This window comes from Haliotis rufescens, unplaced genomic scaffold (genome assembly GCF_023055435.1).
Source record: "Haliotis rufescens isolate VD_foot unplaced genomic scaffold, xgHalRufe1.0.p SCAF_16, whole genome shotgun sequence".
In the NCBI taxonomy this organism is placed as follows: Eukaryota; Metazoa; Mollusca; class Gastropoda; order Lepetellida; family Haliotidae; genus Haliotis; species Haliotis rufescens.
In genome coordinates, this window is record NW_025963846.1 from 28,577,893 (window position 1) to 28,605,406 (window position 27,514).

The 27,514-nt window shown below is 44.6% G+C and overlaps 1 protein-coding gene across 1 annotated transcript; it reads left to right on the plus strand.

The window, feature by feature from the left end:
- Nucleotides 1-5,527: 5,527 nt before the first annotated feature.
- LOC124152975 lies at nucleotides 5,528-27,132 on the plus strand. The gene is made up of 9 exons (XM_048397088.1): nucleotides 5,528-5,557; nucleotides 5,613-5,674; nucleotides 8,142-8,179; nucleotides 10,803-10,833; nucleotides 12,156-12,327; nucleotides 15,767-15,920; nucleotides 16,419-16,630; nucleotides 21,639-21,784; nucleotides 26,903-27,132. Exons 2-9 carry the CDS (start codon nucleotides 5,667-5,669, stop codon nucleotides 27,051-27,053), a joined length of 912 nt encoding a protein of 303 aa, XP_048253045.1. The 5' UTR covers nucleotides 5,528-5,557; nucleotides 5,613-5,666; the 3' UTR covers nucleotides 27,054-27,132.
- The last annotated feature ends 382 nt before the right edge of the window (nucleotides 27,133-27,514 follow it).

Genomic DNA, 27,514 nt, shown 5'->3' on the forward strand with positions numbered 1-27,514 from the left:
GGTGTTGTCACTGACATAAGATCATTCTATTGTTCACATTTTAAAAACATTGGTTTGTTTTATCAACTTCACTGCTATTTATGTTCTCTTTTCATGTATAAATGTTTACATGTTATGAACAGTGTGTGAGTGAGGGAGTGAGTTGGGTTTAACGCCGCTTTTAACAGTATTCCAGGTATATCACGGCGTGTCAGCTTAATGTGGGAGGAAAGCCCGAAGTGATGCAGGTCTCAGACGTTTACCACTTCGGTGAAACCCACGAGCACGGGTATGATGCTGACAAACCTAGAAACATAATCAGGGCAAACTATATATGTATATGTTGTGAGTATAAAAAAATAGTAATCAATTCTTGTTTTATTACTTCTTTTCTGGAAAAATCAGTTGTGGATGGCCCAATATGTCCCCAGGCGTGTCAGTATGTGGTGGTTCTGGGTTCGAATCCTAGATGTGGTCCTTGGTCTGTCAGCACCATGCCATTGCTTGTTCATTTTAGAAAACGTGTACAGGTCCACCAGTGCTCCAGATAAGGTTCGTATTTGGGGAATACACACAAAATGAATTACACAATTCATTTTGAGTTGCATTATTTTTTTCTTTTTAGGGGAACATAAGCTCTATTCTAAAATGAATTTGGAAATTACTCGATTCTGATTGGTCAAACAGGGGCTATTAAATCACAATAAACCCCCTCTGATTGAAACCGCTGGAAGCTAATGTTCCTAGAATAGTACTTTTTTTCAGTCATTGTCAGTAGGCGTATTTAAATAACTATACCTACAATTATAGGTTACAAAATGCAAAGTTGTAGTTACTACAAAATTCAAAGGATGCGTGGCAATACATTTTGTGCAGGAAACACGATAGAAATCAACAGAGAGATTGTATTTACGTTTTGGGGACAACAGAGAACTTTGAATTTGGCGCTTTACTGACAGTGACTGACGTTATATGTTTGGCGTCACCATGAGCGATATGACGTCATAATGGTGACGTTGGCATCACAATGAGTGATATGACGTCATAATGGTGACGTTGGCATCACAATGAGCCATATGACGTCATAATGGTGACGTTGGCATCACAATGAGCCATATGACGTCATAATAGTGACGTTGGCATCACAATGAGCGATATGACGTCATAATGGTGACGCGCGGTCTAGAACGAAAGCTTTGCAAAGCTTGCTTAGTTTTCTTTATGGGAGCCCACATCATGTTAGCTTAAGAAGTTGCTGTGCTTATATGCTTTCAATGCCTGTCACATGTTCACGTGACGTATTACGGTGTAAACAAACTGCTTGAGCATATACAGCACCATATTTTGTTTGAAGGATGTTGGCGGTGAATCCGTAGTTCAAGTCGACAATCTCAAAACACTGGACTCAACCCATGCCGCTTCACTCAATATATTTGCTAGCACCAAAGAGTTCGCGTTTTATTTAGTCATGGTAGAATGGTGTTTTTAATGTAGAGCTAGGTTACGTGTAGATTTAACCTTGCTAAATTTAACCTTTGAAACATCACGCTGCTTCAGAAAAAGCTTGGTTTGGACAAAGTTCGTGACCACGATTAGATGGTATCTCAGTGTGCTAGCACTATAAATCGGCATCAGTCCGGACTAGAACAAGCAGTCACACATATACACGTGCATGCACGCCGCTATATAAGTGCAATAATCTTGGACGCGACATTAAACCCCATTTCACCTCACCTCACCTCACCTTCCTCCTAGGTTTGAGATTTTAGGGGGTAAAACCCTTGAATACTCTCTTGAACCGCCTCATAACTCCACGTCATCAGGTCCGAGATTGGTCGCAAGGCTAAAAATGGTGTACGTGCGTGCTTTTATAGCTTGAGCTTTTGATGGATTTAGATATGCACCTTATGTGGGAACGAGGTCTCAGGGGTGGCATCTCTATGATATCAAAGTATATCAAGGCGTATAATCCATGTCTGACTCTGTGTATATTTTTTTTTGTCTAAGATAGATAGTACGATTTTAATTACAACTTAATCGACTCGTGAAGATCCCGGGTAGAACAGGTCTTCAGCAACCCATGCTTGCCGTCAAAGGCGACTGTGCTTGTCGTAAGTGGTGACTAGCGAGATCGGGTGGTCAGGCATGCTGACTTGGTTCATGCATGTCATCGTATCTCAATTTCGTGGATCGATGCTTATGATGTCAATTACTGGATTGTCTGGTCCAGACTCGATTATTTACAAACCGCCGTCATATAGCTGGAATATTGCTGAGTGCGGCGTCAAACAAACAACCACAACTACAATTTGATCACAGAAAGGTATGACAACAGTTCTCAGTTTCCTTTCACAGACACCACTTCTTTGTGTTTGTTTGTTTGTTGTTTAACGCCGCGCTCAGCAATATTCAAGCAATATGACGGCGGTCTGTAAATAATCGAGTCTGCACAAAACAATAGAATAGAAACCATACACGTATTAAAAAAAAAGTCAAAGCTGACATATGTTTCCAAACATGCTCAACATTAATACGTGTTCCAAAATATATTTATCTACAGGTGTTTTTTTAAAGGTATTGTAAGGCTTTCTCCATTATCAGTGTTTAAATGTCATGAAGTAGTCTGTAGGCTTACGTACAGATTAAGCCGTCTATTTAAACCACAAAGTACAGCAAAATGTGATATGCATTTGTGGAAATAATCTTCATAATGTCTCCATGGAAACAGTTATATGTAAGCGAGTGAACGAATGAGTGTGGTTTTACGCCGCTTTTAGCATTATTACAGCAATATCACTGCGGGGAACACCAGAAATGGCCTTCACACATTTTACCCATGTCGGGAATCGAACCCCGGTCTTCGGCGTGACGAGCGAACGCATTAACCACTAGGCTACCCGACCGCCCTGTCTTATGTAAGTGTTGTCAAGCAAAACGTCACTGTTTGCGACACATATATTATCGTTATATATAAGGAATTATTAAATTAAAGATACAATGTTACTGTCTAGCTTCGATACAACAGTATATATAGTTCCAAGCTCTGTGTTCTAAATATCTCTGTAGGCCCAAACTGCCAAAGACTTGTTTTGCGGGGGGTTACTCCCATATCGCCTACACTCCAATTCGCCTACGCTTCAATACGCCAATAGGTTTTATGTAGGCGATTTGGCACACCCCTATGTCAAAAATAGACTGTCCCGATATTTCATTAAAACATTTCACAGTAGATAAGACTACAAAAAATGACTGTTTATACAGCTTAACTCACAGTAAATAATAAATTACAGCTATCAGTTTGAATAGGGAACAATTGATCTGATCCTATGTCACTGGACAATGGCACGCCGCAAGGCAGCATTATAAGCCCAACCCTGTTTAACATCATGATCAATGAAACTTTTGACCATGTCAACTCTCCTACCCAAACTTCTAAATTCGCTGATGACGGAGCAATATGGGTAAAGCACAGAGATATTTCACAAATCAGAAAAAAAACTCCAGTCAGCCCTGGACGGAGTAGATCAATGGTGCAATAAATAGGGGTTCACCCTTTCAAGTGAAAACTGTGGGAGTTCTATTCAAACGCCGGGGGAAAGATGCTATGATACCCTGTGTCTCCTTAAAAGGCAAACCAATCAAATTAAAAAAATCCGCAATATTTCATGGGGTGATCCTTGATCAACACCTCACTTCACGCAAACATATAGAATATGTGGAAAACAGATGTCAAAAAGACCTGAACGTATTACGGGCAATTTCAGGCACATCTTGGGCACAACAAGGGACACTCAGCTGGGCCTCTACTCAGCCTTTCACGTAGCATCAAATACTGACTTGAGCCGCCCAGACAGAATACAATAGAAAGCCCTAATGCTTGCCACAGGTGCAGCAACAGGCACCTCACTAGAAGCACTACAAGTAGAAACGGGAGAACACCCATTGAAGCTAAGGTGAGGTGAAATGGGGTTTAATGTCGCGTCCAAGATTATTGCACTTATATAGCGACGTGTATGTGTGTGTGTGTGGCTGCTTGTACTAGTCCGGACTGATGCCGATTTATAGTGCTAGCACACTGAGATACCATGCCGCAGTTTAACATGAATACCCCACTCAGACACAGTATACTGACTTCGAGCCGACCAGTCCTTGTTTTAGCCCCTTAATGCCGAGCGCCAGACAGGGTAACAACAAGTACCATCTTGTAACGTCTTTTGGTATGACGAGGCTTCGGATCGAACCTCGGACCTTCCGCTCTACCACTAGACCACGGAGGCGGTCCATTGAAACTAAGAAGAGAGCAGGCAATATTATCGTTCTGGGGACGAACATCAAACCCTTTGGTTAAAAAGATATGGCAAGACAAAAACACTCGAGATGAAGCCCTAGCTCGAAAAAATCCCTCACTAAAGCCATCTGGGATATTTGTACGTGAACTCATTCGAAGTCACAATTGTGATGACATTCAGCCTCCAGAAAGTCACTACTTCTGGCTTTAACATCAGAAGTCACTAAAAAAGAAACCCCAACCCTACCACGATCAGTAGCTATCATTAAAATGCTAAAAACTACCTGGGACAGCTGGGCCCATATATACACTGATGGATCCAAGAATCCTATCAACAACAGTGCTGGTTACGGGATCCATCCACAGCTCCAAACCCCAAGCACATTCAGTTCGCCTGCCTGATGGTCAGTCAGTATTCACGGCTGAATTGGAGGCAATTCATCATGCACTCAAACTCATACCGGAACTTCCGGAAGCAAAGGCAGTCCTATCAGACTCGCTAAGTGCACTTCAAGCCATCAGACTTCAGGTCTTCAGAGGGCGGTCGGGTAGCCTAGTGGTTAAAGCGTTCGCTCGTCACGCCGAAGACCCGGGTTCGAATCCCGACATGGGTACAATGTGTGAAGCCCATTTCAGGTGTTCCCCGCCGTGATATTGCTGGAATATTGCTAAAAGCGGCGTAAAACCATACTCACTCACTCACTCAGGTCTTCAGCAACCCATGCTTGCCGTTAAAGGCGACTATGCTTGTCGCAAAAGGCGACTAACGGGATCGGGTGGTCAGGCTCGCTGACTTGGTTGATGCATGTCGTCGATCCCACATGTGAGTGATGTGGACGTTTAGAATCTCTTTACATTGTTTACAAATACAATATAAAAGGAAGAACAAAGACATAGACTGTTGAAATATTATTTGTACATTTGTAAATCTGACTTCCATGTTCTGTTTATCTGCGATGCCTTTGCTTCCCCAAGAAAGAAATATTTTCCACATTCAAAAATACATATGTAAATCACCAAGTGATGTACACTTTTCTCCACTCAAATGATGTACATACTTTTAAGTCAGTAGCCATTTTATCAAACACTAATTCTACAAGATTTAAATGAGTTGCTAATTAAGCAAATCCCCTGTCAGTCACATAGCTACCAACTTTGTTCTGTTGACTGTATTGTACTTTTGGCCACAAGGCCGAGAAACTGAATAAACGCGCCTATCTGTCTGTTCTACAAATGTTTTTATTTATACTTAGAGACCTACATACAGACATCGCATGTTGTTTATCTCAGGTTAAAACACATCTGTGACGTCATTCCATTGTTTGAACGCTCCATTATTTTTCAGGATAAAACTCCAGCTGTTGCTTGGCTGGTGGGATTGGACTTGAGGACGCTCAGCATGTTTGGGTAGGTGTTGGAAGAAAACTACATTTCTCTCGAATGTTACTCTAATGATGTACATTATTTTATCAAGAACTAATTCATTATACAAAAGTAATAAACACTCATGACCACAAAACTTTATTGATGAAATATTTCTTTTTCGTGGCCATTCGTGATTATCCATAGTAAATCTATTTTATTAAGGCATAAAGATTTCGCTTTTAAACCGATTCAAATGAGGCGTTGAATGATATATATACTGCAAGGCAAAAGAACGTATATGATCGAAAATTTGATTTGACAAAAAATTACAAATGCTATCAAAACGTTACAAGGCTGAAAAACAACCCCGTTGGTTTGGATCATGCACGTGCAGCAGTGACCCCCCCCCCCCCCCCCCCCCCCCCCCCCCCCCCCCGCTAGTTGAAGGAGCCGACAACACTCACTGTAGATACTAGACCCACCTTGGCCCCCACAACCCCCCGCTAGTTGAAGGAGCCGACATCACTCAGTGTAGATACTAGACCCACCTTGGCCCCCACAACCCCACGCTAGTTGAAGGAGCCGACATCACTCAGTGTAGATACTAGACCCACCTTGGCCCCCACAACCCCACGCTAGTTGAAGAAGCCGACAACACTCAGTGTAGATACTAGACCCACCTTGACCCCCACAACCCCACGCTAGCTGAAGGAGCCGACAACACTCAGTGTAGATACTAGACCCACCTTGGCCCCCACAACCCCACGCTAGTTGAAGGAGCCGACATCACTCAGTGTAGATACTAGACCCACCTTGACCCCCACAACCCCACGCTAGTTGAAGGAGCCGACAACACTCAGTGTAGAAACTAGACCCACCTTGACCCCCACAACCCCACGCTAGTTGAAGGAGCCGACAGCACTCAGTGTAGAAACTAGACCCACCTTGGCCCCCACAACCCCACGCTAGTTGAAGGAGCCGACAACACTCAGTGTAGAAACTAGACCCACCTTGACCCCCACAACCCCACGCTAGTTGAAGGAGACCACAACACTCACTGTAGATACTAGGCCCACCTTGGCCCCCAACAACCCCACGCTAGTTGAAGAAGCCGACAACACTCAGTGTAGAAACTAGACCCACCTTGGCCCCCACAACCCCACGCTAGTTGAAGGAGACCACAACACTCACTGTAGATACTAGGCCCACCTTGGCCCCCAACAACCCCACGCTAGTTGAAGAAGCCGACAACACTCACTGTAGAAACTAGACCCACCTTGGCCCCCACAACCCCACGCTAGTTGAAGGAGACCACAACACTCACTGTAGATACTAGGCCCACCTTGGCCCCCAACAACCCCACGCTAGTTGAAGGAGCCGACATCACTCAGTGTAGAAACTAGACCCACCTTGACCCCCACAACCCCACGCTAGTTGAAGGAGCCGACAACACTCAGTGTAGAAACTAGACCCACCTTGGCCCCCACAACCCCACGCTAGTTGAAGAAGCCGACAACACTCACTGTAGAAACTAGACCCACCTTGGCCCCCACAACCCCACGCTAGTTGAAGGAGACCACAACACTCACTGTAGATACTAGGCCCACCTTGGCCCCCAACAACCCCACGCTAGTTGAAGAAGCCGACAACACTCACTGTAGAAACTAGACCCACCTTGGCCCCCACAACCCCACGCTAGTTGAAGGAGACCACAACACTCACTGTAGATACTAGGCCCACCTTGGCCCCCAACAACCCCACGCTAGTTGAAGGAGCCGACAGCACTCAGTGTAGAAACTAGACCCACCTTGGCCCCCACAACCCCACGCTAGTTGAAGGAGACCACAACACTCACTGTAGATACTAGGCCCACCTTGGCCCCCAACAACCCCACGCTAGTTGAAGAAGCCGACAACACTCAGTGTAGAAACTAGACCCACCTTGGCCCCCACAACCCCACGCTAGTTGAAGGAGACCACAACACTCACTGTAGATACTAGGCCCACCTTGGCCCCCAACAACCCCACGCTAGTTGAAGGAGCCGACAGCACTCAGTGTAGAAACTAGACCCACCTTGGCCCCCACAACCCCACGCTAGTTGAAGGAGACCACAACACTCACTGTAGATACTAGGCCCACCTTGGCCCCCAACAACCCCACGCTAGTTGAAGGAGCCGACAGCACTCAGTGTAGAAACTAGACCCACCTTGGCCCCCACAACCCCACGCTAGTTGAAGGAGACCACAACACTCACTGTAGATACTAGGCCCACCTTGGCCCCCAACAACCCCACGCTAGTTGAATGAGCCGACAGCACTCAGTGTAGAAACTGGACCCACCTTGGCCCCCAACAACCCCACGCTAGTTGAAGGAGCCGTCAACACTCAGTGTAGAAACTAGACCCACCTTGGCCCCCACAACCCCACGCTAGTTGAAGGAGCCGACAACATCAATAATGCTCAGAAAGTCCCAAATCCTCACCAGCCACTGGAATCCCTGCTTGTTTCAGCTTGGTGTGGATCAGCGTGTTGGCAGTCAGTTTTACAGGTATGTCTATCTCAGCAGTTGATTTGGTCATTGGGGAACCATCTCTAGTTATGCACGGTGAACACAGATGTTTGGTAGAGTGGAAACGGTGAACACAGATGTTTGGTACAGCGTTAACGGTGAACACAGACGTTTGGTAGAATGGTAACGGTGAACACAGATGTTTGGTAGAGCAGGAACGGTGAACACAGATGTTTGGTAGAGCGGTAACGATGAACACTCATGTTTGGTAGAATGGTAACGGTGAACACAGATGTTTGGTAGAGTGGTAACGGTGAACACAGATGTTTGGTAGAGTGGTAACGGTGAACACTGATGTTTGGTAGAGCGGTTACGGTGAACACAGACGTTTGGTAGAGTGGTAACGGTGAACACAGATGTTTGGTAGAGTGGTAACGGTGAACACAGATGTTTGGTAGAGCGGTAACGGTGAACACTGACGTTTGGTAGAGTGGTAACGGTGAACACAGATGTTTGGTAGCGTGGTAACGGTGAACACAGATGTTTGGTAGAATAGTAACTGTGAACACAGATGTTTGGTAGGGTGGTAACGGTGAACACAGATGTTGGTACAGCGGTAACGGTGAACACTGATGTTTGGTAGAGTGGTAACGGTGAACACAGATGTTTGGTAGAGTGGTAACGGTGAACACAGATGTTTGGTAGAATGGTAACGGTGAACACTGATGTTTGGTAGAGCGGTAACGGTGAACACAGATGTTTGGTAGAGTGGTAACGGTGAACACAGATGTTTAGTAGAGCAGTAAAGGTGAACACAGATGTTTGGTAGCTTAGTAACGGTAAACACAGATGTTTGATAGAGTGGTAACTGTGAACACAGATGTTGGGTAGAGTGGTAACGGTGAACACAGATGTTTGGTAGAGCGGTTACGGTGAACACTGATGTTTGGTAGAGCGGTAACGATGAACACTGATGTTTGGTAGAGCGGTAACGGTGAACACAGATGTTTGGTAGAGTGGTAACGGTGAACACAGATGTTTGGTAGAGCGGTTACGGTGAACACTGATGTTTGGTAGAGCGGTAACTGTGAACACAGATGTTTGGTAGAGTGGTAACGGTGAACACAGATGTTTGGTACAGCGGTAACGGTGAACACTGATTTTTGGTAGAGTGGTAACTGTGAACACAGATGTTTGGTAGAGTGGTAACGGTGAACACAGATGTTTGGTAGAATGGTAACGGTGAATACTGATGTTTGGTAGAGTGGTAACGGTAAACACAGATGTTTGGTAGAGTGGTAACGGTGAACACAGATGTTTGGTAGAGTGGTAACGGTGAACACAGATGTTTGGTAGAGCGGTAACGGTGAACACAGATGTTTGGTAGAATGGTAACGGTGAATACTGATGTTTGGTAGAGTGGTAACGGTAAACACAGATGTTTGGTAGAGCGGTAACGGTGAACACAGATGTTTGGTAGAGTGGTAACGGTGAACACAGATGTTTGGTAGAATGGTAACGGTGAATACTGATGTTTGGTAGAGTGGTAACGGTGAACACAGATGTTTGGTAGAATGGTAACGGTGAACACAGATGTTTGGTAGGGTGGTAACGGTGAACACAGATGTTTGGTAGAGCGGTAAAGGTGAACACTCATGTTTGGTAGAATGGTAACGGTGAACACAGATGTTTGGTAGAGTGGTAACGGTGAACACAGATGTTTGGTAGAGTGGTAACAGTGAACACTGATGTTTGGTAGAGCGGTTACGGTGAACACAGACGTTTGGTAGAGTGGTAACGGTGAACACAGATGTTTGGTAGAGTGGTAACGGTGAACACAGATGTTTGGTAGAGCGGTAACGGTGAACACTGACGTTTGGTAGAGTGGTAACGGTGAACACAGATGTTTGGTAGCGTGGTAACGGTGAACACAGATGTTTGGTAGAATAGTAACTGTGAACACAGATGTTTGGTAGAATAGTAACTGTGAACACAGATGTTTGGTAGAGTGGTAACGGTGAACACAGATGTTGGTACAGCGGTAAGGGTGAAGACTGATGTTTGGTAGAGCGGTAACTGTGAACACAGATGTTTGGTAGAGTTGTAACGGTGAACACAGATGTTTGGTAGAATGGTAACGGTGAATACTGATGTTTGGTAGAGTGGTAACGGTAAACACAGATGTTTGGTAGAGCGGTAAAGGTGAGCATAGATGTTGGGTAGAGCGGTATCGGTGAACACTCATATTTGGAAAAATGGTAACGGTGAGCACAGATGCTTGGTAGAGTGGTAACGGTGAACACAGATGTTTGGTAGAATAGTAACAGCGAACATAGATGTTTGGTAGAGTGTAACAATGAACATATATGTTTGGTAGAGCGGTAACGGTGAACATAGATGTTTGGTAGAGTGTAACAGTGAACACAGATGTTTGGTAGAGCGATAACGGTGAACACTCATATTTGGTAAAATGGTGACGGTGAACACTGATGTTTGGTAGAGTGGTAACGGTGAACACATATGTTTGGTAGAGCGATAACGGTGAACACTCATATTTGGTAAAATGGTGACGGTGAACACTGATGTTTGGTTATGTTGTGACGGTGAACAAACAACAAACAAACAACACAGAAGATGTACTCGCTTTTTCTACTTTCTTCAGGTGTGTTCGGGGACGTCCCTCATCGGCTGAGGTATGTACTGACGTTGTGACGAGCAACTCACCCGTTTCGTGGACAGTTAGCACCAGAGATCTGGATCACCCTCTCTCAGCCAGCATCTGTGTACAAAGGACTCATTGTCGGGTAGCCTAGTTGTGGTGTCCCCCGCCGGGATATTGCTGGAATATTGCTAAAAGCGGCCTAAAACTATACTCACTCACTCATTGTACTCTTGACTATAGGACGAATATATTGAAGTAAGTGAGTGAGTGATTTTATTTGAACGTCGGTTTGTACAATATTTCAGTTATATCACGAACTATCAGCTTGATGAGGAAGGAAAGCCCTAAGCGATGCGGGTCTTAGAAACCTTCAACGGAAGGATGCTGACAAATATAGAAACAAAAAGAGCGAATCTTGGCGCGAATCACGACCATAGGATTCTGGCAGTGCGAATGCAAAATTACATGTTTACCTCAAAACAATTGTGTATACAGTAGTTAAAAACTGCAAAACAATTGGTAAATTTACCTATTCCGCCGTCCTTAAAAAATGAAACTGATCTTTTATATTGTGACGAATGCAAAATTACATGTTTACGTCAAAACAATTGTGTATACAGTAGTTAAAAACTGCAAAACAATTGGTAATTTGTGGGTAACCATGGACACAAGCTACAACCAGTCACCGCAAGGCAACATATTCAGAAAACATTTTGAAGAACAAACAAATAATCGTTATGTAAATCTAAATCTAAATCAAAATATTTTCCCGTCTAAAGATCGGGATTTTTCACACGAAAATCCGTAAGCCAAGAAATTGAAGTCTGACTTGTAAATGTCTTGATCCGAGAGCTGTGTACCCGTGAAGATCCAGGATAGAATAGGTCTTCAGCATCCCATGCTTGCCGTAAAAGGCGACTACGCTTGTCGTATGAGGCGACTAACGGGATCGGGTGGTCAGACTCGATGACTTGGTTGATACATGCCACCGTATTCCAATTGCATGGATCGATGCTCATGATGTCAGTCACTGGATTGTCTGGTCCAGACTCGATTATTTACAGACCGCCGACATATAGCTGGAATATTGCTGAGTGAGGCGTTAAACAACAAACAAACAAACAAAAGCTGTTGTCTGTTGATCACTATGTTCTTTTACACATGGCGGAGTAATGGATGCGCAAGAACTAGTCCTTGGGGCCGTTGTACAAAGCGATTTAGCACTTATGTGATCATAACTGCCATACCTTAACATAGACTTACGACAGTCGTAGAGCTAAGGTTGTCTTGTACAACGACACCCTGATCAATCTAGCCATCAATGACACTATACTCATGTATTTTCACGATCAGCCCTGAGGACCGCGAGACGCTGCTCCGCCTGGGGTCACCCCGAGCATCTCTCCCCGCGGGCTTCAAATACAAGTATGTGGGTAGCGGAGGGGTCATCAAGAACACCACATCCTCCGGCCACTGGTTGGAGGTTGCCGCGAGTCCCAATACTACCGAAACTGGGCACTATGAGGTAATATAACACCAGGTGTCTGAACCTTGGCATTATGATGTAATATGGCACATGTGTCTGAACTTTGGGACAATTAGGTGATATAAAACCAGGTGTCTGAACCCTGGCACCATGATGTAATTTAACAACGTGTGTCTGAACTAGACACTATGAGGTAATATAACACCGTGTGTCTCAACCCTGGCACTATGAGGTAATATGACACAGGTGTCTGAACCTTGACACTATGCGGTAATATGACACAGGTGTCTGAACCTTGGCACTATGAGGTAATATGACACATGTGTCTGAACCTTGGCACTATGAGGTAATATTACACATGTGTCTGAACCTTGACACTATGAGGTAATATAACACCGGGTGTCTGAACCTTGACACTATGAGGTAATATGACACAGGTGTCTGAACCTTGACACTATGAGGTAATATAACACCATGGGTCTTAACCTTGGAACTATGAGGTAATATAACACCGGGTGTCCGAACCTTGACACTATGGGGTAATATAACACCGGGTGTCTGAACCTTGGCACTATGAGGTTACACGACACAGGTGTCTGAACCTTGACACTATAAGGTAATATGACACAGGTGTCTGAACCTTGACACTATAAGGTAATATGACACAGGTGTCTGAACCTTGGCACTATGAGGTAACACGACACAGGTGTCTGAACCTTGGCACTTAGAGGTAATATGACACAGGTGTCAGACTTTTGCCACTATAAGGTAATTTAACACCGGGTGTGTGAACGTTGACACTATAAGGAAAAATGACACAGGTGTCTGAACCTTGACACTATAAGGTAATATGACACAGGTGTCTGAACCTTGACACTATGAGGTAATATGACACAGGTGTCAGACTTTTGGCACTATAAGGTAATTTAACAACGGGTGTGTGAACGTTGACACTATGAGGTTACACGACACAGGTGTCTGAACCTTGAAACTATAAGGTAATATGACACAGGTGTCTGAACCTTGACACTATAAGGTAACACGACACAGGTGTCTGAACCTTGGCACTTAGAGGTAATATGACACAGGTGTCAGACTTTTGCCACTATAAGGTAATTTAACACCGGGTGTGTGAACGTTGACACTATAAGGAAAAATGACACAGGTGTCTGAACCTTGACACTATAAGGTAATATGACACAGGTGTCTGAACCTTGACACTATGAGGTAATATGACACAGGTGTCAGACTTTTGGCACTATAAGGTAATTTAACACCGGGTGTGTGAACGTTGACACTATGAGGTTACACGACACAGGTGTCTGAACCTTGACACTATGAGGTAATATGACACAGGTGTCTGAACCTTGACACTATAAGGTAATATGACACAGGTGTCTGAACCTTGACACTATGAGGTAATATGACACAGGTGTCTGAACCTTGACACTATGAGGTAATATGACACAGGTGTCTGAACCTTGACACTATGAGGTAATATGGCACCGTATGTCCCAAACTGGGCACTGTTAGGTAATATGACATCCAAGATGAGCCCAGACCTTTCCCCAATTGCACACGTCTGGGACATGACAGGGAGAAGTGTGCCGTCCACTGTGACTGAACTTGGCCAGGCGCTGCAAGAGGAGTGGGACAGACTCCCTCAAATCGCCACTTAGAGACTCACAACCAGTACGCCACGTCGAGTGAATGAATGTTTGACAAATCGTGGCGGTGTCAAGCACGACTGATTGAGAAACGTTAACTAAACGTGAAATTTCCCACCATCCTTCAAAATCGTTGGCGCTCATGACATCTGCCATACTTCACTACTCGGTTGTAACGTGTTCCCAATTCGTTCATTATTACCATACAACTATTACTAGAAACTAACGTCTCTTACAATTGAGGATATTTTAAGTTATTTCCGAGTATCCCTTCTTTCTTAAGAGTATTAATACTCAACAACAAAGTTCCCGTGACACCAATATTTGAGTGTATTTTTCAAACAAGTAAAGTTTTGTTTTCAATATTGTAGTACATGTATGGAATCAAGTCACAAAAACGCAACTGCTACATAAATGCATGCATTCCATGCAAAAGTTGCCTTTATGCATGCCCCATGCTTTTACTACCCAAGAATGGGTATAAAAACATGTTAGTTAACGGGATTCCATATGCATTGTTTAGCATCGTGCTGACAACAACCACTCAGAAAAACAATAAAATTACGCAATTATTCAACAATATGAAATGCCACGCCTGTCGGACAATGAGCGACTGCGAGCCATTGGCATGCTTGAAGCGGGATCGAGTCAACGTGATGTTGCAAGACAATTTAACGTTCACAGAAACACCATTTGGTGTTTATGGCAACGTTGGCAACAGACGAATGCAGTCAGAGACCATCCTCGGAGTGACAGGCCACGCGTAACCAATAGTCGACAAGACAACTGGATTCGAACTACACACCTACGAAATCGATTCCAGCCGGCAACAGTGACTGCAAGAAGCATCCCTGGCCTTTGACGAATATCTTCACAAACCGTACGTCGTCGCCTCAGATGTGCAGGGATTGTCGCCAGACGTACCATTTTTACCGTAAACCACCGTCAAGCACGTCTACAGTGGTGTAGACAGCGTCTACGCTGGACCAACATGCAGTGGGGACAAGTTCTATTCACTGACAAGTCTCGTTTTCACCTCAGCCACAGCGATGGACGGATTCGAGTGTACCGAATGTCGAGGTGAATGTTACACCAATCATTGTGTCATGGGAGAAGATCGTTTCGGGGGCGGCAGCGTTATGATATGGGGTGGGATTACAGCAAGACAGAGGACCCGTTTGATAGTGGTAGAGGGAAATCTCAATGGATAGCGCTACCCCGACGAGATCATCGGCCCTGTTGTTCTACTATTTTTGCGTCGTCATGGCCCAGGCATTACCTTTCAACATGACAATGCCTCACCTCATATTGCTCGACTTGTTCAGGATTCTCTTCAACAAAACAACGTGAATGTCACCCCCTTGCCGGCTCGCTCCCCTGATCTCTCACCAATCGAGCACATGTGGGATAAGATGGATCAACGCCTTCGACGTCAACCACGTGTTCCACAGACACTCCAAGAACTTCGAAACATGCTCCAGCAGATATGGACAGATATCCCACAGGACTTTGTGCGACGCCTGGTCCATTTTATGAGACGAAGATGTGTTGCTTGCATCGCAACCAGAGGTGGACACACACGCTATTGATTTGTAAATTGACATTTTGGCATGTTCATGTGTTTTTGTTTTTTTATGAAATCACGCAGTCAGTATGGCAAATTAAACCATTTGAACACTTACAGGAGTCTTTTATCTGTTGCAAACCGAAATTGTTTCAGATTTGGTAAAAAACATAACGTTGCATTAAATCTTATTCAATGTCACAGGAAATTTTGTTGTTCAGTGTATGAATATTACATTTCCACGTAGGCGGCACTGATCGTGAGTAAAATGACACGCCACATGCCCTCGGTAGTCTTCGCCAAGCTCTCCGCGGGTGGGTCTGTGGGGGTGTTCACACGGACAGAGACACTCGCCATCTACCCGGAATACTATGGACTGAAGGACACGCCCGCCTGTAATGGTAACCCCTTTAAATTCATAGAATAATCTTTCGAAACCTAACGCCAAATACAGACTACTTTAATGCTAACTTTTAAATCTGGAATTATATTTAAAAGTTTAATTTTACGAGTTGAAGTAGTTTGGTAACTCTGTGCTTGCTTGTTGTTGTTGTTTTTTCTGTTTTACTGATCTGCCATAGAGTGAGTGAGTGATATTGGTTTAAGGTCGCTCTAGGTAGTATTAAAAATACATGCCAGCTGAATATGGAAGGAAACGTCACTGCGTTATCACAATGGAGAAACCCATTGATAGACCACTGACCAATCGCAGGCCGAATCCGTGCTTCTTACGTCATCAGCGGATCCTGAAACAGCTAAGGGCAGCAACACAGCGTCTCATACCACAGTACAAGCCGGTCTGCCGTAGAACAGTTACCTGGGTTTCTCCTAATATCCGCAATTAGTGACCTATGAGCCTTGAGTGTTATTAACCGTTATTGCTGCTTTAAAATTTTCAGGAAGCTGCGCCGGACATTGTTCTGCTTCCTGTACGTTTGACGGCCGGAAGTGGAGCACCGTTGCTGGAGCCGGCGGAGCGAGGGCCGTGGTCCTTGACGACAACGTGATGTGTACGTCACGTGACCCCTATAATCACCATGAGAACATACTGGTTCACGAGTTCACCCATACCATCCACCACCATGGCCTTGATTCCCGACACTCCAGGGAGGTATTGATTCCTACCACTATTCACATGTATTGATTCCTACCACTATTCACATGTATTGATTCCCACCACTATTCACAGGTATTGATTCCCACCACTATTCACAGGTATTGATTCCCACCACTATACACAGGTATTGATTCCCCACCACTATACACAGGTATTGATTCCCACCACTATACACAGGTATTGATTCCAACCACTATACACAGGTATTGATTCCCCACCACTATACACAGGTATTGATTCCCACCACTATTCACATTTATTGTATTGATTCCCACCACTATACACAGGTATTAATTCCAAAAACCATACACATGTATTGATTCCCAACACTATACACAGGTATTGATTCCAAAAACCATACACAGGTATTGACTCCCATCACTATACGGGTATTCATTCTCATCACTATTCACAGGTATTGATTCCTACCATTATTCACATGTATTGATTCCTACCACTATTCACAGGTATTGATTCCCACGACTATACACAGGTATTGACCCCCATCACTATACACAGGTATTGATTCCCACGACTGTACACAGGTATTGACTCCCATCACTATACACAGGTATTGACTCCCATTACTATACACAGGTATTGATTCCCAACACTATTCACAGGTATTGATTCCCCACCACTATACACAGGTATTGACTCCCACCAATATACACAAGTATTGATTCCCATCACTATACACAGGTATTAATTACCACCACTATACACAGGTATTGATTCCCAACCCTATTCACATGTATTGATTCCCATCACTATACACAGGTATTGATTCCCACCAATATACACAAGTATTGATTCCCATCACTATACACAGGTATTGATTACCACCACTATACACAGGTATTGATTCCCACCACTATTCACAGGTATTGATTCCCATCACTATACACAGGTATTGACTCCCATCAGTAGACACATGTATTGATTCCAACCACTACTCACAGATATTGATTCCCACCACTATTCACAGGTATTGTATTGATTCCCACCACTATTCACAGGTATTGTATTGATTCCCATCACTATACACAGGTATTGATTCCCACCACTATTCACAGGTATTGATTCCCACCACTATTCACAGGTATTGATTCCAAAGACCATACACAGGTATTGACTCCCATCACTATACATGGGTATTTATTCTCATCACCATTCAAAGGTATTGATTCCTACCACTATTCACATGTTTTGATTCCTACCACTATTCACAGGTATTCATTCCCACGACTATACACAGGTATTGACCCCCATCACTATACACAGGTATTGATTCCCACGACTATACACAGGTATTGACTCCCATCACTATACACAGGTATTGATTCCCACCACTATACACAGATATTGATTCCGAACACTATTCACATGTATTGATTCACTCCACTATTCACATTTATTGTATTGATTCCCACCACTATACACAGGTATTGATTCCCACCACTATACACAGGTATTGATTCCCACCACTATACACAGGTATGGATTCCCACCACTATACACATGTATTGATTCCCACCACTATACACAGGTATTGATTCCAAAAACCATACACAGGTATTGACTCCCATCACTATACATGGGTATTGATTCTCATTACTATTCACAGGTATTGATTCCTACCATTATTCACAGGTATTGATTCCCATCACTACACACAGGTATTGATTCCCACCACTTTTCACATATATTGATTCCTACCACTATTCACAGGTATTGATTCCCACCACTTTACAGGTATTGATTCCCACCACTATTCACAGGTACTGATTCCCCACCACTATACACAGGTATTGATTCCCATCACTATTCACAGGTATTGATTCCCACCACTATTCACAGGTACTGATTCCCCACCACTTTACACAGGTATTGACTCCAACCACTATTCACAGGTATTGATTCCCACCACTTTACAGGTATTGATTCCCACCACTATTCACAGGTACTGATTCCCCACCACTATACACAGGTATTGATTCCCATCACTATTCACAGGTATTGATTCCCACCACTATTCACAGGTACTGATTCCCCACCACTTTACACAGGTATTGACTCCAACCACTATTCACAGGTATTGATTCCCACCACTTTACAGGTATTGATTCCCACCACTATTCACAGGTACTGATTCCCCACCACTATACACAGGTATTGATTCCCATCACTATTCACAGGTATTGACTCCCACCACTATTCACAGGTACTGATTCCCCACCACTTTACACAGGTATTGACTCCAACCACTATTCACAGGTATTGATTCCCACCACTTTACAGGTATTGATTCCCACCACTATTCACATGTACTGATTCCCCACCACTATACACAGGTATTGATTCCCATCACTATTCACAGGTATTGATTCCCACCACTATTCACAGGTACTGATTCCCCACCACTTTACACAGGTATTGACTCCAACCACTATTCACAGGTATTGATTCCCACCACTTTACAGGTATTGATTCCCACCACTATTCACATGTACTGATTCCCCACCACTATACACAGGTATTGATTCCCATCACTATTCACAGGTATTGACTCCCATCAGTATACACATGTATTGATTCCAACCACTACTCACAGATATTGATTCCCACCACTATACACAGGTATGGATTCCCACCACTATACACAGGTATTGATTCCCATCACTATACACAGGTATTGATTCCCACCACTATACACAGGTATTAATTTCCACCACTATTCACAGGTATTGATTCCCATCACTATTCATGGGTGTTGATTGTCACCACTATACACAGGTATTGATTCCTACCACTACACACATGTATTGATTCCCATCACTATTCACAGGTATTGATTCCAACCACTATACACAGGTATTGATTCCCACCACTATTCACATTTATTGTATTGATTCCCACCACTATACACAGGTATTAATTCCAAAAACCATACACAGGTATTGACTCCCATCACTATACACGAGTATTCATTCTCATCACTATTCACATGTATTGATTCCTACCACTATTCACATGTATTGATTCCCACCACTATTCACAGGTATTGATTCCCAGGACTATACACAGGTACTGACCCCATTCACTATACACAGGTACTGACCCCATTCACTATTCACAGGTATTGATTCCCAGGACTATACACAGGTACTGACCCCATTCACTATACACAGGTATTGATTCCCACCACTATACACAGGTATTGATTCCCCACCACTATACACAGGTATTGATTCCCATCAATATACATAGGTATTGACTCCCATCACTATACACAGGTATTGATTCCCACCACTATACACAGGTATTGATTCCCACCACTATACACAGGTATTGATTACCACCACTATACACAGGTATTGATTCCCATCACTATACACAGGTATTGATTCCCACCACTACACACAGGTATTGATTACCACCACTATACACAGGTATTGATTCCCATCACTATACACAGGTATTGACTCCCACAACTATACACAGGTATTGATTCCCACCACAATACACAGGTATTGATTCCCACCACTATACACAGGTATTGATGGCCGTGTGTCAGATGGATTATGTGCTAATATGTCTCAAGCTTAATCTATATCTAGTCTCTGAAATGAACTGTTCTACAGAAAAACAACAGTTGTTTAATGATAATTTATTAAATATAATATAATTTAAAAATATGAGCCCAGAGACTTTCTTCATCCAGATACTGCAGTAACCTAAACTTGCCAAATATTATAGACTTGCACGGGCTGTATTGGATATATTTGTTTCAGCGTCTGTATGACAGAATTGTATGATCTTAACTTCGCCCCGATTATGTTTCTGGCCACAAGTTGTCAGCGCCAAAGCCATATCGTGGGTTTCACGAAAGTTGGTTGGTTAGTTGGTTTGTTGTTTAACGCCGCACTCAGCAATATTCCAGCTTTATGACGGCGGTCTGTAAATAATCGAGTCTGGACAAGACAATCCAGTGATTGACATCGTGAGCTGCACTTCTTAGAGTTAAACAGCTGAAACAATGTTCTAAGCCGCGTCAAGCGACGCACGCACTCACGCACTCACGCACCCACTCACTCACTCACCTACACATTCACGCTGTTTTGTGTAGGCGTGTATTTTCACCTCCCAGTGGCGTCTTCTCTGAGAAAAGAGGACGTGTAAGAGTTTTCGTGAGCTTGCCACATGGACAGAAGAGCTAATGGTGTAAAAGCATACAGGTGTATTATTCCTTCCAACACGAGACCGCCTCCGTGGTCTAGTGGTAGAGCGTCTGCCCAGAGAGCGGGAAAAGATGGTACTTGCTGTTACCCTGTCTGGCGCTCGGCATTTATTCATATTAAACTGCGGCTTGGTATCTCAATGTGCTACCACTATAAATCGGCATCCGTCCGGACCAGCAAAAGCACACGCACGCACGCACGCACGCACGCACGCACGCACGCACGTGCACGTGCACGTACGTCGCTATATAAGTGCAATAATCTTGAACGCGGCGTTAAACCCCATTTCACCTCACCTCACCTCACCTCACCTCACCTCACCTCACCTCACCTCACCTTCCAACACGAATAATCCAACGACTAGCTACCGAAATAAGCATCAAACAACTTAATCATTTGGTGACACATTCAACAAAAATAATAGTTACGTGATAATTTCTTGACTAAACAAATGCATTCCCGGCCGGGTTCTAATTCCATTATGTATTCTATTTTAAAACAACACACCCTCCTCTTCAAAAAAGCTGTGCACTTAACTACCACACCCCACACAATACACCCCACAACCCTACTACACATACTCAACACACACACACACACACACACACACACACACACACACATACACACACACACACACCCTCCTTCCACATCACCACATTCCCCACCCCTCCACCCACCCGCCAACTCAACCAACTATATATTCCGTTGAACTAAAGTTTGCCACGAAGATCACACATCTGTTTTCGTGAATCCGGCAGGTCATTGCGGCCTACAACCACGCTAAGTACGTGAACCTGTGGGTGCTGTCGGCGTACGCCATGGCCGACCGTGGGGAGTACTTCGCGGAGGGCGCCACAGCTTACTTCAACGTCAACCAGGAGGCCAGCGCTGCAGGCATGAACAAGTGAGTGAGTGAGTGAGTGAGTGAGTGAGTGGGTCACGGCTTACTTCAACGTCAACCAGGAGGCCAGCGCTGCAGGCATGAACAAGTGAGTGAGTGAGTGAGTGAGTGAGTGGGTGGGTCACGGCTTACTTCAACGTCAACCAGGAGGCCAGCGCTGCAGGCATGAACAAGTGAGTGAGTGAGTGAGTGAGTGAGTGGGTCACGGCTTACTTCAACGTCAACCAGGAGGCCAGCGCTGCAGGCATGAACAAGTGAGTGAGTGAGTGAGTGAGTGAGTGAGTGGGTCACGGCTTACTTCAACGTCAACCAGGAGGCCAGCGCTGCAGGCATGAACAAGTGAGTGAGTGAGTGAGTGAGTGAGTGGGTGGGTCACGGCTTACTTCAACGTCAACCAGGAGGCCAGCGCTGCAGGCATGAACAAGTGAGTGAGTGAGTGAGTGAGTGAGTGAGTGGGTCACGGCTTACTTCAACGTCAACCAGGAGGCCAGCGCTGCAGGCATGAACAAGTGAGTGAGTGAGTGAGTGAGTGAGTGGGTCACGGCTTACTTCAACGTCAACCAGGAGGCCAGCGCTGCAGGCATGAACAAGTGAGTGAGTGAGTGAGTGAGTGAGTGGGTGGGTCACGGCTTACTTCAACGTCAACCAGGAGGCCAGCGCTGCAGGCATGAACAAGTGAGTGAGTGAGTGAGTGAGTGAGTGAGTGAGTGGGTCACGGCTTACTTCAACGTCAACCAGGAGGCCAGCGCTGCAGGCATGAACAAGTGAGTGAGTGAGTGAGTGAGTGGGTTACGGCTTAGTTCAACGTCAACCAGGAGGCCAGCGCTACAGGCATGAACAAGTGAGTGAGTGAGTGAGTGAGTGAGTGGGTCACGGCTTAGTTCAACGTCAACCAGGAGGCCAGCGCTGGAGGCATGAACAAGTGAGTGAGTGAGTGAGTGAGTGAGTGAGTGAGTGAGTGAGTGGGTCACGGCTTAGTTCAACGTCAACCAGGAGGCCAGCGCTGCAGGCATGAACAAGTGAGTGAGTGAGTGAGTGAGTGAGTGCGTGAGTGAGTGAGTGAGTGAGTGAGTGAGTGAGTGGGTCATGGCTTAGTTCAACGTCAACCAGGAGGCCAGCGCTGGAGGCATGAACAAGTGATTGAGTGAGTGAGTGAGTGAGTGAGTGAGTGAGTGAGTGGGTCACGGCTTAGTTCAACGTCAACCAGGAGGCCAGCGCTACAGGCATGAACAAGTGAGTGAGTGAGTGAGTGAGTGGGTCACGGCTTAGTTCAACGTCAACCAAGAGGCCAGCGCTACAGGCATGAACAAGTGAGTGAGTGAGAGAGTGAGTGAGTGGGTCACGGCTTAGTTCAACGTCAACCAGGAGGCCAGCGCTGGAGGCATGAACAAGTGAGTGAGTGAGTGAGTGAGTGAGTGAGTGAGTGAGTGAGTGGGTCACGGCTTAGTTCAACGTCAACCAGGAGGCCAGCGCTGCAGGCATGAACAAGTGAGTGAGTGAGTGAGTGCGTGAGTGAGTGCGTGAGTGAGTGAGTGAGTGAGTGAGTGAGTGGGTCATGGCTTAGTTCAACGTCAACCAGGAGGCCAGCGCTGGAGGCATGAACAAGTGATTGAGTGAGTGAGTGAGTGAGTGAGTGAGTGAGTGGGTCACGGCTTAGTTCAACGTCAACCAGGAGGCCAGCGTTGCAGGCATGAACAAGTGAGTGAGTGAGTGAGTGAGTGCGTGAGTGAGTGCGTGAGTGAGTGAGTGAGTGAGTGAGTGAGTGGGTCATGGCTTAGTTCAACGTCAACCAGGAGGCCAGCGCTGGAGGCATGAACAAGTGATTGAGTGAGTGAGTGAGTGAGTGAGTGAGTGAGTGAGTGGGTCACGGCTTACTTCAACGTCAACCAGGCGGCCAGCGCTGCAGGCATGAACAAGTGAGTGAGTGAGTGAGTGAGTGAGTGGGTCACGGCTTAGTTCAACGTCAACCAGGAGGCCAGCGCTGGAGGCGTGAACAATTGTGTGAGTGAGTGAGTGAGTGAGTGGGTCACGGCTTACTTCAACGTCAACCAGGAGGCCAGCGCTGCAGGCATGAACAAGTGAGTGAGTGAGTGAGTGAGTGGGTCACGGCTTAGTTCAACGTCAACCAGGAGGCGAGCGCTGCAGGCATGAACAAGTGAGTGAGTGAGTGAGTGAGTGAGTGAGTGAGTGGGTCACGGCTTACTTCAACGTCAACCATGAAGCCAGCGCTGGAGGCGTGAACAATTGTGTGAGTGAGTGAGTGGGCCACGGCATATTTTACCGTCAACCAAGAGGCCAACGCTGGAGGCATGAACAAGTATGAGTTGGCCAAACAGTAGAAGTAGACTGCAATGATTGATGAAGCCACGTCAAATACTCTTTTGGAGCAAAATAGGCGCCAATGTGAGCTCATTTCTTCATACACACCTGTGTAACTTGTATCGAACATATCTGTGAGATTAATTCCAGACCCGTGATTGGCTAATCCATGGTGATGACCTGAGGTCAGATTATGACGGACTACGTTCCTTATCGCACAGTCATTGATAAGTTAGTCGTGCTTCAGTCGAATGTTCACCAACGTCTGTGTTAACCCCCAGGAGGCCAGGGGGGCATGGATGTCCCGCCTCTTCAACCCTTGAATAACATTACTTATAAACCTCAGAGTGTTCATTTGGATTGATCGTTAAGTTTCTTCAAACTTGAGAAAGACCCACATGAGGTTTTACTTGCGTAGAAAACCCGGGGACTTGATTTTCATCGTTATTTATAAACCTATTCATTGGGATCGCTATTAAGTAAGAGTCCTGGGTATTTTAGTAATATAACTTCCGTTCAGATTGTAACATGTAATGAAATGTAAAATCAAATGACAAATGTTTTCTTTATATTCACGAGGATCGAACTCGCAACCTTCATATCTGTAGCCCAGTGAGTGTACCACGAGGCTACAGAGGTGTTGATAAGCCTCACTGGTTTTTAGAATGTCCTTTTCAAGATCCGTACGCCAGCAACAGATATTTTACGCGCGTTTTCTAAGGTTCATGGACAATATGTTCGAAACATAAAAATGTTGATAAATGTTGATTTAAGTTTCTTTTTTTCGGTTTATAAGTCAGATAAAACACTTATCCTCGGTTTTGGTTGAAAATGTAAAACCCGCCTGGTCGGAAAGATCTTCCCTCCAAGGCGGGTTTACATTTTCAACCAAAACCTCGGACCGTGTTTTATCCTTCACATCACGCACACTAATACACTTCACCACTTTGAATTCTGTGGGAAATTCCCTCCTCTGTGATATCCTCCACTGTCATTTTAGGCAAATCAAGATTATTGAAAATGTTCTCAGAAACTAAATCACCCTTCGCTTGTTAGATACCAAGAATTGTAAAACAAATGGTATTTGACAGGCACGAGTGCAGTAATCTCGTTCTTATACATAACACAACGATCATGAGTACTGCTTACTACCCAGAAATATTGTGACACTACACATAACAGTATCTGTGGATTATGAAGGCGATGATATGCTAAACCAAACTAGATAAGACAAAAGCACATGAATTTACCCGCTGTATGCCAAGTTTATAATTTTCACCTGCAAGAAATTACAAAATGTTTACTTCCGCATGACATCACTACCGGTGACTACAATTACAAAATAGCTTTTGATGTCCCATTGCGATCATGAGAACAGAAAAAAACTGCATCGATTCCATGATAAAAACGTGCGATATTAAGATGTGTAAGAAGCAGATTACTGCACTCGTGCCTGATACCATTATCTTACAGCTTTCGCTCGTTAGATCGGTTTTGAAACAACTCGTAAGATAAATGATATCTGATAGACACTCCTGTAATATCCCAAGAGGTATCTTTATCATCGGCCCTTCTCTCCTCTCACACTGAAAAAAACTCTGCTCCTAAGAAAAAAACAACTGTTGAACATATCAGCCTCATCTGAATACAATTTCTACATGTTCCTGGACCCGTGAAGATCCGGGGTAGATTAGGTCTTCAGGAACCCATGCTTGCCGTAAAAGGCGACAATGCTTGTCGTAAGAGGCGCCTAACGGGATCTGGTGGTCAGGCTTGCTGACTTGGTTGAAGCATTTCATCGTATCCCAACTGAGTGGATGTCAATCACTGGATTGTCTGGTCCAGACAGATTATTTACAGACCGCCATCATATAGCTCGAATATTGCTGAGTGCGGCGTTAAACAACAAACAAACGAAGATATCTCATTTTAGTGTATGTCTCCTAAACTTGGTAGGTTCCAGGTACTTCTACAGGTGAGTGAGTGAGTATGGTTTTACGCCGCGTTTAGCAATATTCCAGCAGTATCATGGCGGGGGACACCAGAAATGGGCTTCACACATTTTACCCATGTAGGGAATCGAACGGCGTGACGAGCGAACGCTTTAACCACAAGGCTACCCGACCGCCCCTGGAGGCGGCAGTTGCAATATGTCGATGTTGTAGTGATGACCCTTTTGATTAATACGAAGTGTTGGTTGCATTTTGAGTTGATCTGAGATTTGAGAAGGAGATATAATAAATGAAAGACTTTTCTTATATTAAACGAGGAACGCCGGACGATGAAAACACATCCATTTAAAAAAACCACATTAGAATCAACACCAGAATTCAAAATGGCAATCGCCAAATAGATAGATACTACATATTATCTCTTACTTTCATGTGAAACTTTTGTGAAACTTTTGTGAAACGCAATGATGGAGTGCTATTGGTTCGTAAAAATGTTGATCTTTTCCAAACCTATTAATAATTGGATGGTAAATAACTACTTTATTGAAGGGAAGGATTTTTTCATGTCATGTTCACTGCACGTGCGACTTTAGGCCCAAATAGATAGAATGCAAAGTGTCACATTATATCTGTACAAAGTATCTAAGTAATATTATCAAGTGTCAGGAAGCACCTTAATGCTGAGCGCCAGGGTAACAAAAGTACGATCTTAACGTTTATTGGTATGACGCGGACGGGGATCGAACCCCGGACTTTCCGGTCTCCGGGCGGACGCTCTACCATTAGACCACGGTGGCGGTCGCTTATAAGAAATACATGGGAGGTGTACAATCGTCAATTTTGACAACAGGTGCGACGGGACCCACTACTGCACCAGTGAGACTGCGGCTCGGAACTACCTCAAACTCCACGACAACAGCCTGTACAACGTCCTCACTTACGTCTTAACCAACAACCATCCCGAGACGCCCAGCCAGCTGGCTGTGTGCCAGAGGAGCTAGGGTGAACTGGTCAGGGGAGCGAACCTATTACACGGGATTCTTGGTGGTTCCAATAGCAAATAAATATCATTGATATGTACAACCTGTTTTTTTCATTTAATTGAGTGAGTTCAAGTAGCGCATCCTGTCGCCAATGTGTCATCTTCCCGAGGCAAGAGAGTTAATTGACTTTAAAGTCCAGTTTCCAACCCTGCCGAACTAGGCTTGAATTCCCGGACTCGATCGTAGCGCCACCAGTGGCTGTTACGAGTTACGTCACTTCTATGCCTCTCCTATGGACCAATCAGAGTCCACCCCTCGTATCCATTGCATTTGCTTCAAACAAAATGGCCGGTGTATAGCTGGATTATTGCTTTGTGCGGCGACAAACAACAAACAACAACAACAAGATGAGAGAAACATGATATTTCACGAGAAACATGGAATATCCTATTCATTATATGTTTTTTGTGCAGTTTTGA